The sequence below is a fragment of the Eucyclogobius newberryi genome, unplaced genomic scaffold (assembly GCF_026437365.1).
Source record: "Eucyclogobius newberryi isolate DKJ021-1_F unplaced genomic scaffold, fEucNew1.0.hap1 SCAF_13, whole genome shotgun sequence".
Lineage (NCBI taxonomy): Eukaryota > Metazoa > Chordata > Actinopteri > Gobiiformes > Gobiidae > Eucyclogobius > Eucyclogobius newberryi.
The window spans coordinates 21,506,385-21,520,255 of record NW_027315757.1 but is presented as its reverse complement, the minus strand read 5'-3'; the positions used below and the strand labels follow the sequence as shown (position 1 = coordinate 21,520,255).

The 13,871-nt window shown below is 42.1% G+C and overlaps 1 protein-coding gene across 11 annotated transcripts in view; it reads right to left on the bottom strand.

Annotated features, from left to right (window-relative positions):
- The window catches only part of arhgap23a (Rho GTPase activating protein 23a), a 130,984-nt gene that overhangs the window by 36,350 nt on the left and 80,763 nt on the right, over positions 1 to 13,871 (bottom strand). For all 11 annotated transcript variants that reach the window (XM_072442924.1, XM_072442920.1, XM_072442916.1 and 8 more), the window contains exons 3-7: positions 10,698 to 10,728; positions 9,855 to 9,947; positions 6,978 to 7,056; positions 6,222 to 6,276; positions 2,975 to 4,544 (exon numbers count right to left, since the gene is read on the bottom strand). In XM_072442924.1, coding sequence (XP_072299025.1) covers positions 2,975 to 4,544; positions 6,222 to 6,276; positions 6,978 to 7,056; positions 9,855 to 9,947; positions 10,698 to 10,728 — 1,828 coding nt within the window. The remainder of the gene's footprint in view (positions 1 to 2,974; positions 4,545 to 6,221; positions 6,277 to 6,977; positions 7,057 to 9,854; positions 9,948 to 10,697; positions 10,729 to 13,871) is intronic.

The window sequence follows — 13,871 nt, the reverse complement described above, 5'->3', positions numbered from 1 at the left end:
TGAAAAGGCCACTGTCCCGGTGACGCTTTACGCAGTGAACTAAACAAAATATACACATTATAATTAGCAGAAACTATGTAAACAATGAATAACTAATAAGCTAAATAAAGACCAAATAACCAAAAAATGACTTGAGCAAAGAAGAAATAAACTTGGCAAAACGTATTGAAAAAATAAATTCTTCACTGGACCAAGTGATTGTTTTAAAGACCAAAAAACATTTGATTGATTAATAGGAATAATCAGGGAGAATAAATGTCGACTACATATCCATTTTTGTTTTTCATACCACCCACACATAATAGTAATATTATTGGTTCTAGTTATAATAGTAGTAGCAGGAATATGATTGAAATAGCTTATGGAGGCAGTAGTACAATAGTATGAGTAATATTATTGATTCTAGTGATAATTGTAGTAGCAGGAATATGATGGATGTAGCTTATGGAGGCAGTAGTACAATAGCAGTAATATTAGCTGGGTACAAATCTACTTTGACTTGCCGGGTTTGAGCCCTTATTCCAGCTCTCATTAAATTAAATAACAGCCGGGGAACTTAATTAGCTCGATCCTACAGATAAAAATAACAAAGTGGAGGGAGCAGAAGTACAGTCCGCGGGGAGCGACGGGCCTCGTTTTCAGTTCAGAGCCATTAAACGTGTCCCGGCCTGCAGCGCGCTACCTGGTTTCGCCGAAATTAGGTGAAGGTAGGAATGTGGCCCAGCAAACTCGACAAACAGTGCGCGAGGCGAGCTAGACGTGCTAAAGGTGTCGATCCGAGCTTTGTTTTACAGTACAGTGGCAGTAGTATTAGTAGAAACGCACATATGCCAGCGACGCAGTGTTTTTTTTTGTCATTTTACACATATTTTTACCATAGATTCTGCTCAGACTGAGGTGGAAAAGTCAAACCCATGTCTATTTTATACAAACGTTGGATTATGCATGTCACTTATAGCCTCTAATCAATCTTTAAACAATTAATTTTTGAACAGTGTAGTTCATTTTTATGCTTTTTAAGATAACACAACAAGCCAAAGGTATAATTTGTCATACTAGTTGTTTGTTTTGGACTGTGGTGGATGAATTTAGAAAATCGGGAGCCACCAGTCAAATTTATTGATGGGAAAAACTGATACACTGTAGTAAAAGCAGTAGTAGTTGTAGTTATAGTAGCAGTAGTACAAGCAGCCACACTAGTGACAGTAGTAGTGATAGTAGTATTTGTACTGGCATTTGTCCAGCACTTTTGTAAACATGTACATCTACTGTACATCAACGAGCATTTACGACAGCTTTATTTTAAGACAATTTAACGCTACACATTCGAAGCCCGCGATCATTAAAATGAACAGATTGCACTTTAAAAAATGCACAATTAATCTAAAAGTATAAGTAGGACACACACGTACAAAAGTAGTGAATACACTTTGTTGTTTTTGCTAAAGCTTGTCGAAAAGTACACACGTTGAAGAGCGTTAAGCCTTCGTCTACAGAGTTTGACCTAAAATGTCATTGGCCTGTCCAAACCGACGGCAAACCCGAGTCAGCTGATTTGAATCTGCTCTGCGTTTTGTATTTTGACTCCTCTGGCGCTGACCGGAGAAGGCGAGGGAGCGGCGTTTCGGACCGGCGAAATTTGCGTAGAGTTTGGCCGCTAAAGCTGCTGGAGACGGGGGGGGGGAGAAGAGCCGCTTTCTCCTTTTTGAAGCGCTTTTTCTTTTTCTTTTCCTCCGGTGAACACAAGCCACGACACGATCCAAATAACACGCCACTGTCACCGACACAAAGGCCACGACTGTGCAAAAACCCCCGCAAAAAACAAGTTGGCCGTATTTGAAGACGGAATGACTTACTCCAACGTAGTCATTTTTTGCCCAGGGGCTGATCACAACTCAAAATAGATTTATGTGGCCCCAAGCGCGATTTACAGCCTGTCACCTACATCTATGGGGACATGTCATTAAAAAATTCAACGATGCCTTTTTTGTGCAAACGCATAAAACTGCTTAAAGCTCATGATTGTGTGAAATTAGTTCAAATACCAATAGAAGTACACCTGCAGTTTATAGGAGAGTTCTACGTATACATCTTTATTTTGTATCCTACTCGTCTAAATCTAGTTTAAGTGATCTAACAATAAAAACTGATACTTGAAATATGACTAGTTCTGATTTACTATAGTATTCTACTTTTTAATAATAGTTTAAGCATTTATAATATCATAGTTTTTGCTTTGAGTCGATGTTGTCTTGCATGAAACTGCATAAAGCTCAAGATTGTGTCATTTACTCCCAGTTAATTGCAAATAGATACTCGTACAATGCCAACTACTCAAATTAGTCCAAATAATATTATAGTATTTTTAGCTTTAGTTTGTTAGCTTCTAGGCTAGTTAAACGGCTTATGTTTAGGCTAACGTCACACAGAAACTATATTATGCCTGTAAAATAATGGATTTGCAAATTGACATTTTGATTCCGTATCTGAGTCTAAACTAATTCATTTCATCCACCAAAAAGCTGCTGCTAGACAAATAATATTCTGCTTATATATTATTTTCAGTGTAGATACTTTTGATATTAGCTTTAGCATTGATTATATCTGTGTATCGGTTTAGCACGAATAGAGCTCTGTCGAACACGATTCAACCAATGAAACGTCAAAGTGCTGTAATACTGTGGGAGGTTCCCGTATTTCCCAAGAAAACACTCACAAACTAACAAACGCCCACCTCATCACTTCATCGGAAGTCAACGAGAGAGCGGTGAATAACGGATTGACGGTTAGAAGCCGCAGCGGAAAGACAAGAAGGAAGCCAAAAAACCTGATCATACACATAAGATCTTTGTCGTTTCAATTGCATGTGATTTTGAGATTGTATTTGTTATTGTCATATAATATTCTACTTCTTCCACGGTCACTCCAAAACCCCATTCCCACTTGACAAACGCGTGTACAAGACAGAACTTACCTATGAACGGTATGGAGGCCAGAGAGTCGTGCTCGATGGGCAGAGGGGCTAAGCTGCCGTTGGGTTTGCGTGGGGCGCTCTCTTCGGCTGACACCCCGGGGTCCTGGTCCGGGGAGAAGAGCGAGGGTTCGAGTCCGTCTATGGGCATTGCGTAGTGGGCCTGCCTCATGCACTGAGCGTTCCTGCGTCCCGTGGGGGGCTTCTGCCTCAAAACCACCTCCTGCGTTTGGGCCGTCACCGCCTCCTCCGCCGCGCCGCGCTCCCTCTCGTGGTTTGTGGGCCGATACGAGCGGTCCTGGGACTCGGAAGCACTTGTGGAGAGCGGGGAAGAGGTCGAAGACATGAGGGGAGCGGGGGTGGCCTCGGGGGGGCTGGTTGTGTTCCAGTTCAAGTGTGGGCCAGAGTACGAGGGGTCCCTGAAGGAGTGCGCCTGCATGATGCGGCCGGTCTTTCGGTAAAAGGAGGGGCTGTAGCTGCGGTAGCCCACCGGCTGGTCGTCCATGCTCTGTGCGTGGGGCAGGCGCCGGCTCTGGGGCACGGCCTGCTGCTGAGGGGGCTGTGTGTGCGACGGAGACGGGTGTTTGGGGTGAGCGTGTCTGGAGGATGCAGGAGCCGGAGCGGGCACGTAATGTCCGGCCTGTCGGGAGTACAGGTCATTCCTGGGGGGTGGCTGCGGGGGCTGCTGGTTCCATGCAGACCTCTCAAAGCGAGGGGAGACCAGGCCTGTGGTCCGGTCCAGCATCTCCATAGAGCGCCCCCGGTGGTCGTACTGAGCCAGCAGGTTCTCAGATCGCGTCCGTGTGTAGTTTGAGGAATGGCCCCTTCCTGGTCCTGACTCATAGTCCCCGTAGGACCAGTAGGGCTCTCCCTGGGGCCCCGGTCCAGACTGCTGCAGGAGGAACAGCGTGTCCTGGGAGGTGCTGTGGGGCCAGCCTCCAGAGCGCTGTTGGTTCCTCTTGTACTCGCTGAGTCGGTCCTGAGAGTAGCTGCGCTGTCTGCTCTGTGTGCTGCGGCCGGAGCGCTCGGGCCGCTGGTTGTGGTACCAGTCTGAGAGGGCCTGATGGGTGCGCTCACAGCGGGGCGGGGGCTGGGGCGGAGGGGGGCTGGTCCAGGCTGAGCTGGACTTTCGGGGCTGGGGCTGTGAGGAGCTGTGGTTGGGATAGTGCACCTGCAGCGGGCTGGACAGAGGTCCCGAGGAAGAGGAAGAAGAGAAGGACCGACCTCTGGTCTGGCCCTGGGGCTGCTGACTGGTCATTCCGTACTGGATCTCCTCCGTGCGGTGGGCGGGGCTACTGTGACCCACACCTCCGGGGTCTCCGGGACGCCCCTCCTGCCAGCTGGCGGGGCTGACCACTGCAGAGCGGTTGTCCAGAGGTGAAGAGGGGCCTGAAGATCCGGGCCAGCGAGTCCAGTTATCCAGCTGGTTCTGGCCCATAGATCCCGGCGAGGGCGTCCCCACAGGGGCCAGAGACTTGGTGCGAGTGTAGGAGAGGGGAGGAGGGGGCGGGAGGTGCTCCGCTCCCCCGGCGTACGGCTCGTTGCCTGTCAGGTAGGCATCTTGGGAGTAAGCCTGGGAGGAGAGGTTAAGAAAAGGTGAGAGTGCAACACAATATACACATTAGATCAGAATTAATCTTAGTGTCAACAAAGCTGACAGTAACACAACCCATAAGCAGAGTCCATATGACACGGCTGCACATTACACAACAACATGTTTCAGTGGAACAGACTTAAACCTTATTACCACAGTTTGTCCCTCAGGGCCTCTGTTCTACAGAACAAACAGCCAGCATTCAGCTGTACTCACAACATCAGACTGACGAGTACGCACTCACCTTCAAGACTACTCAATGAAAACACTCACTAATATTAAGTATACTATCTTCAGATCCATTGACTGTATTTAGCTCGCACACATAAGCACATTTTAAAACAATTATCTAAATGAGACTTTTCTGTAGTAAATCTAAGTCTGACACAAAAATAAAAACAAAAAGAACACAGTGAAGACAACCTGTCTGAGCGTCTCAGGACACACCTCACCCGCTCTCCGCTGAAGATACACCCTTTGTCCTCGTTTGTTTAACGATTCCCTTTCCTCAATTTCTCTTTTCGGTGCGTTTTTTCCAGGACTTTATCTGCTGCTCGTCTTGTTTTGTCCTGCCTCAGATCTTTCCAAACTCTCTCTCTCTCTCTCCTCCCTGAGCCTCACTCCACCCTGTGGGAGTGTGCAGCGATGTGATGTCATGCTAGGAATGCAGCACATACAGGCACAGCTAAAGGGGAGGAGCGCACGAACACTCAAAAATAGGTTTATACTTTTGGAACACGCAGCCTCCCATCATTACCGGTCAAAACCTATGACACATCCGTATCAGAAAATGCATTGCGCTTGTTCAGTGTCATTCCGTGCGGCGCTCTGGCTCGTGGTAAAAGGGAGGGACGAGGGACGCTGCAAGTCTGTTCATGTGAGTGACGTTTCTGTACAGCAGGAGCAGAGCAGGCGCCACACACTTTTTCAAAATGGAGGCGTTGACATTGACAACCAAGATCACCGGCAGCCTCCCGTGAACGCGTGTTGTAATGTAAACACCGAGTCGAGATCCCTGAGTCACGGCAGAGAAATCGCCGCCATTCTTTGACAATGAGTCCCATTTCGAGCGCTGCCCATTACACACCGAGCTGCATTGTAGCCCTAGTTAACAACAGTCATTATGTAAAACGTGGAGTAAGAATGCAGACAGCAGAAAATAGACCTGAAATTCAAAATAGCATTGAGCAATTAGTGTGTTTTTACGCAACATGAAACTAGTTATGGCTCAACAGAGATTGCAGAAAAGCTACAAACTCAAATGTATAATATCAATAGTCATTTTGTCTAGTGTTCATTTGCATTCATTATTATTAAGCAATAGATAAGCTTTTTATGCAATTTTGTATTCATAGGCATTTCTGAGCTGGCTATGGCTGCTATGGCTAGACATTTTGTCCCATTTCACTCAGACTTTTAATATATTCATAGACATTTTATAGCTCAAAACGTATTCGGACAAATGCAAACTATGCAGTAGCTCAAAGAGAACCAACACATAAATGGACCGCAGCGAATTCCATCTCTCGTGAGCTAACTTTGAAACTATTCAGACTGGTGAATAGTCGGTGTAACTAACGTGCAATTCATACGCTACAGACGCTTGTAGATTTCCAAATCCCAAACGGCTGAAAAAGTTGAAAGAAAAACGCTCACCAACTGGAGCACGTCTTCATCTTTGGGCATGATGGAAAGCTCCAGCACGCTCTCGCTGCAAAAGGAGGAGTGACGATGTTATAAATGTAAACAAGGCCGCGATGAAATGTGTACATTCCACTGGAAATGACTGAGCAGCGATTCAAACTAAATAAAACCTGTTGCAATCTAATGGTGAGAAGAATGAAGATGTTAACGTGATATAAGTGACATTGCAACATCGCCAAAATTCTTGTACTTTGGCCAAAACGAGTGCAATTATCCATTAATAATCTCTAGAAATGACCTTTACTATCCGTACCATAGTATTATTTGTCATTATTTATATGTATACATAATAAATAATGATTAAAAAAAAGGCTTGTTACAACTAAAGTTGCTACTAAGATCGTACGTCTTTGGAAAAATCTGAGTGCACATAGAATGAAATATTAATATCAGCAAAAGCGCTATCAACCGTGCCGCCATAAATGATTAAAACTAGCAAATTAGGTTCGACAAATGTCTTTTAACATATATTTAAATTCAAAACATGTACATAATCAATGCAGTTTACTTTTTTACTTGGTGAATTGTGTCATGTTCACCAGGAAAACATGTGAAAAAGGTCGTGAGTTGTGGCCATTTTCGCTTGAAAGATGCAACTCCGGCCTCTTCTTTCATTTGCACGAGAGACAAACGTGTCCGGTCCGTGTGGCGTGTTCAAAGCGCTGAATAACTAACACGTGTAAACAGAGTGTCCACGGAGGCTCGTACCTGTTCTGAATGAGAGCGATCACCTGCGAGTACGTCTTCCCGAGAATACTCTCCCCGTTCACCTTCACCAGACGGTCCCCTGGAAACAAACAGATCGTGAAGCAGGAGAAGCACAGCAAATACTTTCAAAATTTGTTGTAATAAGAGAAGAGTAACAGAGCTCTGACTGTAAAAGGCTTATAATAGCAACAGAAGACAGCTAGAATAATCAGATAACCCAATAATTAGACTTGATTATAGCTGCGTTTTTACATGCACAATATAAATATGACCTGGTGTCAATTGATCAACTGTTGTGTTTGTGTTAAATCAATTTCAAATCAAACTCTTTCAAACTTTAACCGCGTTCATTTTTATTTTTGCCTAATTAGTTTGCCGTTTTTCTTGTCAAAACCTGCACAAATCTGAAATCTCCAGAATGAAAGCAGATAATTATGACATTTTTTGGTGTGCGATTTACAGTACAACTTTTTTTTAATTACTTTTACTCAAAAAAACACAAGAGTCACCACATAAATAGCATAATAAAACACTTTGGTTGTACGTGTTGTTTGTACCAAGTCATCGTTGTGTTAGTTATTGAACCACAAACCGCTAAATGTTCATGTTCTTTAAAAAAAAGTATGGAAAAGTTCTTCAAAACTGCTAAGAAAAGGTACAAACGATAAATATTGAGACACCACATGAACCTGGACAGTAGAATATGAGCAGTAGTTGTAGTATTTGTAAGATAAGTCATAGTAAAAATAGCCTGTAGGATGTTAATGTTCAATTTACGTTTGTTGAATAATGCATATATTAGTCGTGTATAGCGGTGACATGCTCAAAGACAATGCTCCTTCTACTTTAAGAAATAAAACGAACTTTCATTCATTTGACTCACTATTTTATCAGGAAACGGGAGAATCACATTGACCCTGAACGAGAGCGAATATGATTAACTATCTCCACATCTATCGAGCTGGTTAAGGTTGCTAAATTTGAAATGGGCAGAAACAGATTGGTAAAGTACGACACGTGTGTACAAAAGAGGGCGCGGTAAACAAAACGACAAAGGCAATTCAAATAAGGGCGAGTAATGAGGAGTAAACAAATTAAGCGGTGTCGGCCACGTAACAACGCGTGATAATAAAACATGATTTATTTATTTATTTTTGGTGGTTTATGTGGTGTGTATTTTACTTTTTAAACATATATTTATTTACATTTTTGATTTATTTAATTTCTTTGATTTTCTTTTTTTTAAATCATTATTGTTGATGCTACAAATAATTAAAAGCATGAAATAAAATGATGATGATTTGCATACCATTATAAAAAGCAACATCGTTTGACAAGAACTACATTTTAATTAATTGCTTACAGTTTTATATGACAAGTCCTCCTGCTTTTCTCATTTTAATTTGAATTAAATTGTTTCTGGAACAAACTGCCCCCTGACATACGCGCCGTCACAGATTTCAGCCAATCGATTCTAATGCTAACTGTTGCGCGCTAATTATTTTGCATAGAAGTATCCGGGTACTTTTGGGCTAGCGCTATGGCCACGCCCCTTTTGCCGCGCTAACGGTGGCGGAAAATACAAATTGTTTAAATGTTATCGTCGCCATTACCAATATTTTGTCATATTTTGGCATTTTAACAATTTGTATCTCCCTCCTAGCTGTTAGCACTGTTTGTTTTCACCCAAAAAGGGGGCGGGGACGTTCTGGTAGCACAGGAAGTAACAGTAGTTCCGGCAACAGTTAATAATCACATATCGCTGCACAGTGCGTATCGCCATAGCAACAGGTAAACAAACGCTCAACTGCTGTGTGCGGATTAGCTTCATGTAAAACACAGGAATAACTAATATCTCAGACATTTACAAAGATCACAGTGATTAATTGTCAATTGTTTGGTTGTTTTTTAGTCGTTAGCTCTACCAGGGGACGTCTGCAGCTTCATTTTTGTTTTTAGGGTGAACTGGTTTGGCACGTGAGCCCACTTTGAGCTCGTCATACCGGTACTTTTTGAACTAGTTTGTGTACTAAAATGTTCCCTACAATTAAACTTGCCTTGCCTGCTCCACGTCTCTCAGCCGCTCTACTACAGAGCAACTATTTACTTACATAATCTTTCAATATTTGTATTTGATTTGGCAAACGCCTGGCAGCAGACACAAGCTGACGAGACACAAATACTGCAGTACCTCGAATACGCTGCTCTCTCGGGACGTCTGATCTTTGTATCCAGACCAGAGTATTTGTACTTATTGTATACATTACGCAACAGTACATTTCTGTTACATTTACTAGCATAACAGTATTTTTCATGTAGTCAATCTTAGTCATAACACTCAATTTAGTTATAAATGATGTAATAAATGAGTAATAAGTATATGCCAATCCAAAAAAAAACAACTGTATTTTCCGGACTATAAGTCGCACCTTTTTTCATAGTTTTGGCCGGGGTGCGACTTATACTTATATTTATACTTATATACTTGTACTCCAGAGAAACTTATATGTGATATTATTTGTTATTTTCACACTTGCAACCACATTTCATACTCCAGTGCAACTTATATATGTTTTTTTCTTCTCTATTATTCATTTTTTGGCTGGTGTGACTTATAGTCCGGAAAATATGGTAATGTTGCATATATAATTAGTTTCAAAAATACTACATGTTAATAAGATTTAACAGTGTTGGGCAGTTCACACTAACACTTACAAATAGTACAGTTTGTAAAATTATATTTTTTTGACATATACTAATCTAAAACCGTGTCACTTCCTGTGTTTGTTTGGCAGTGTAGTCACATGACCTCCGGGTTCATCCTCCTCTCAGATTGACATTGCGGTTCAGGAGGTTAATGCTGTGGACATGTGTTACCTGTGCAAAGGCCGGCCTGGTGCGCCGGACCCTTCTCCCTCACGTTTTTGACAAATATGGTGTCCATGGGCTCCAGGCGGCCCTTCTGGTACGCTGCAACACACACGTCCATCCATTAAGTACAGTTACACAGCAGTAATTATATACGATCAACTTTTATTCAGCAGATGCAAAGAGACAAGACCTTTAGATAAATGTAACGCATTCTAACACATATTCAGCAATGTATTCTCCAAATTTAAACTTAGCGACACGATGATACAGTTGGACCGGAGGTGCAAAAACGCAGCCAAGCGACGGAAAGAGAGAGTTCTGAATCATTTAATTGAACAATATGAATGAAGAAGATCATTTTAATTTGGTGAAGTAGATTAATTAGAACCTTTTGTTCCTGTGAAATGTGTTATTTTTATTTGAAACACCAATAAAACCAGGGGAAACGGCCTCGCTTTAGCTGTAGAAACATGAATAAATACACATTATTTAGAGTATTTCTTAATTTATTATCATTATATATCACATTGTACACGTTGTAATATTGTACCATCTATTGTCAGGTTCACTAGTGTTAAAAGTATGTCTTTACAAACAATACGAACTACATAACATTGCTGTTCTTGAATGTTTAAAGTAATTTCCTCAGTCCAAATCTAAATGTGCTGTATTCCTGAGGCTGCACTGCGGCTCAGTGGCCACTAGAGGGCAGACAGGAGCTGCGGAGCTGAGCTGGTTCCAGTCATTACATCATCCAGTAAAATCCCACTGTCACTGGCTTTCAATTACAACTTGATTAAAGAGAAACTCAGAGGAGAGAGGAAGAGAAAGAAAGGAAACCGCACTCACCCTTTCCGTTATCGTTGCCATTTTCCTCGTCCTGCAATGGGGAAAAAAAAGACAAAATCACTGCCAACATCCAGGCTTGAACGAATGTATCACACAGACACGTAAAAGTTAGATTTTTATTTGATTTTTAGTCTTGTGGAAGTTACTAGACAGGACAGTGTAAAGAGAGATTAAATGGGGTGAAGAGTGGGGAGGGACTTTACATTTTATTACACAATTATTATCATTATTATTATTTTAATGACATTGTTAAGTTTCAAAGTGAAATCAATAATCACACGACTTTAATTGTATTTACAAATTTGCTTGCTGTAATATAAATATTTTTTTTTAAGTAAAAAAAAAATCCTCGTATTCTTTTTTTTAAATAATAGTTTAGATAATAAATAATGACTAATGAGTAAACAAGCGAGCACTTTCACATATTCCACCGATATTAAACATACAAAAGTACCGTATTTTTTGGACTATAAATCGCACCGGCCAAAAAATGCATAATAGAGAAGAAAAAAACATGTATAAGTCGCACTGGAGTATGAAATGTGGTTGCAAGTGTGAAAATAACAAATAATATCACATATAAGTCGCTCTGGAGTATAAGTATATAAGTATAAGTCACACCCCGGAAAAAAGGTGTGTCATATAGTCCGGAAAATACGGTATATAAACCCTGGCTAATCCCCCCCATTGCGAGCATCACCTGCACTTTTGCGGGTGACATCATCGCGGGGTCGAGAGGTCAAAGTGCACGTGTGGTCAGGTGACTTCACCAGGATCATTGTGTGTCGAGTGTTTACAAGGGCTTGTCTTTGGCATGTCGCGCCAAACGGCCAAGACAAACCTGCGCGTTTAAAGAGCTAAAAAAACACACGGAGAAGCTCGGGCGACGTCGTGCTGCCGTTCGCAATTGACCAAAAAGTACTGAAAATGTGCAAAAAGTATTAGATATTATACAAAGAGTAAAAGTTAAAGTGGAGGCAAAAAACAAAACAGACAGTAAACTCCTCGACCTGAAGTTTGTTTGTTCTTCTTTGCTCAGGTTTGCCGCCGGTTGATAATAAAGTGGGTCAAAGGGTGTTTGTTTTACTGGCGATTCTTTAGTAGTGCTGGGCGACGTTGACAAAATTAATATCTCAATATATTTTTGGAGTGATATTATGTCAATTCAACAGAAAAACGTGCCTATTAGTTGTGCTTTCATTATTAGACAAATGTGAAATGTGTGTAAAATGAATCGCAAAAGTGCAGAAATATCTGTTTGTCCTCTCTTTTTGTAGCATTTCTTTTACAGTAAGCACATATCTTCAAACAACATTCACAATATTATTTACATTTTTGATACATTGTCCACCTCTCTACCCTCTAGTCTAATGTAATAAACAATAAAGTACACGTCTTAAACAATAAAACATGCATCTTCTTCATCAATACCGTATTTGACAAACTATTCAGTGACGTCATTCGAAAACAAAGCACAATATATTGCAATTGAATCGAAATTTGAGTCGGCGCAAACATCAAATGGCAAAGCTTGTCTGCAAAGAACAAAATATCCTGTCTTTTAATGTTGTACCTGTGGCTTAGACCGTTCTTTTCTTAGTTTATCGGTTCATGTTTTAGTCTTCTGTCAGAAGTTCATGCTCCTGGGGTCGTTCACAGTGTGCGCTCTGAACAGAATCCTACTTTTCAGTCTAATCGCAGTCCTCGTCATAAAATTCACTATTTTAACTTTAACCTAAAGCTGTGGTTTTGCGAGACCCGACAGAAAAAAGCCTATAGCACGGCGAAACGATAGAGCACAGCCAAACCAAATCAGAAGACAAGCATTTTCTAAGAGGAGCGGCTTATTGTATGACTAAAACTACACTCAAATGAAGCACTTTGATTAACTCTAAAGCGCAAAACAGATACAACTCCAAGGATATGTGAATAATCAGCCAAAGACTACAGTTTACGCTCGCACATTTGCTGTAATAAAGAAGTAGAGTTGATTAAATTGGTCCTAGAATTACCCGAGCAATTCAGATTGACTCGATTCGTCCACACTTGCTCTTAAACGGCGAGCTGAGTGGACAGTTTGGGGTTAGCCGTGCGGTGGCCTGACCGCTGCCGGGCTTTAGGCAGAGCTGAGTGGGCTAATTCCTGGATCCAGATACAATGGTGGGGGGTTTAGAGGCAGAGAAAGGCAGGCGGACGACCCCGGGACAGAGCCACGGGTCTGGGACGCGGCGCCGGCACGGACCACGCCCAACCCCTGCCCCGCCCCCGAACACCAGCGGCGACTTGTGGAGGAGCAGTTTAAGTGGAGCAAACTGCGAAAAGGGGACTTGCGTGATGACTATAAGACGCTCTTTGAAAAAACGTCAGTTGTATTTTTAGTTAAAGGTGCACTATGTAACTTTTCAGACGTGGTGACAACACCCTTCGCCAGAAAAGCTACACTGTGCACCGGCTGCAACGATTAGTCCATTGGCTTTCTGCACATAATTAACAGAAAATGACAACAAGATGCTTAGAAAATGGGAAAAAATGCAGTGTAATACGTCTTGGTACGGTCGGACAAGTTTGCCATTAGCGCTCAATTAGTCGACTAAAAGGGGGCGTGGCAAAATGCTAGTATCTCCACGTATCTAACCCAAACTCAAAAGACCACAACTCTACAGAAAGGGACTAGTAAAGAGTGTATTTTTATGTTACAGATATTCAAGATGCACTTTTCTGACAGTTTAAACAACACAATAAAGGTGTTAAGTGGTATTATTGTTATAAAATCAGAGCTATTGTGTTGTTTATTTGGATTTTGGTTCTTGTTTACAGTATGGTTGCTAGGTACCGGTAGTTGTGGGATTACTTCTACCCGTGTCATACTTGCTGCCCATGTCCAACCAGGAAGTACGATTCTAAACTTTACACAAAATGGTCAAACTGGGGACGAATAAGCACAATCTGAAATACAATCGTGTCCGCTGGGTTTTAGCGACGCGTGCAGTCTAATAATCGTCATAGCGACTCGAAGCCTGAACAAACCGGCTCCTTTCAAGGCCGCGCACTCGTTGGCCCCTGATAATTGGGACGGCTGAAGGTAATTTTTTTTGATAAGAACGACCGTCTTTGTGGCTCTCATTGTTCCCAAAACAAGCACGTGACCCCGGAGGCCGAGCGGAGCGGTGCAGC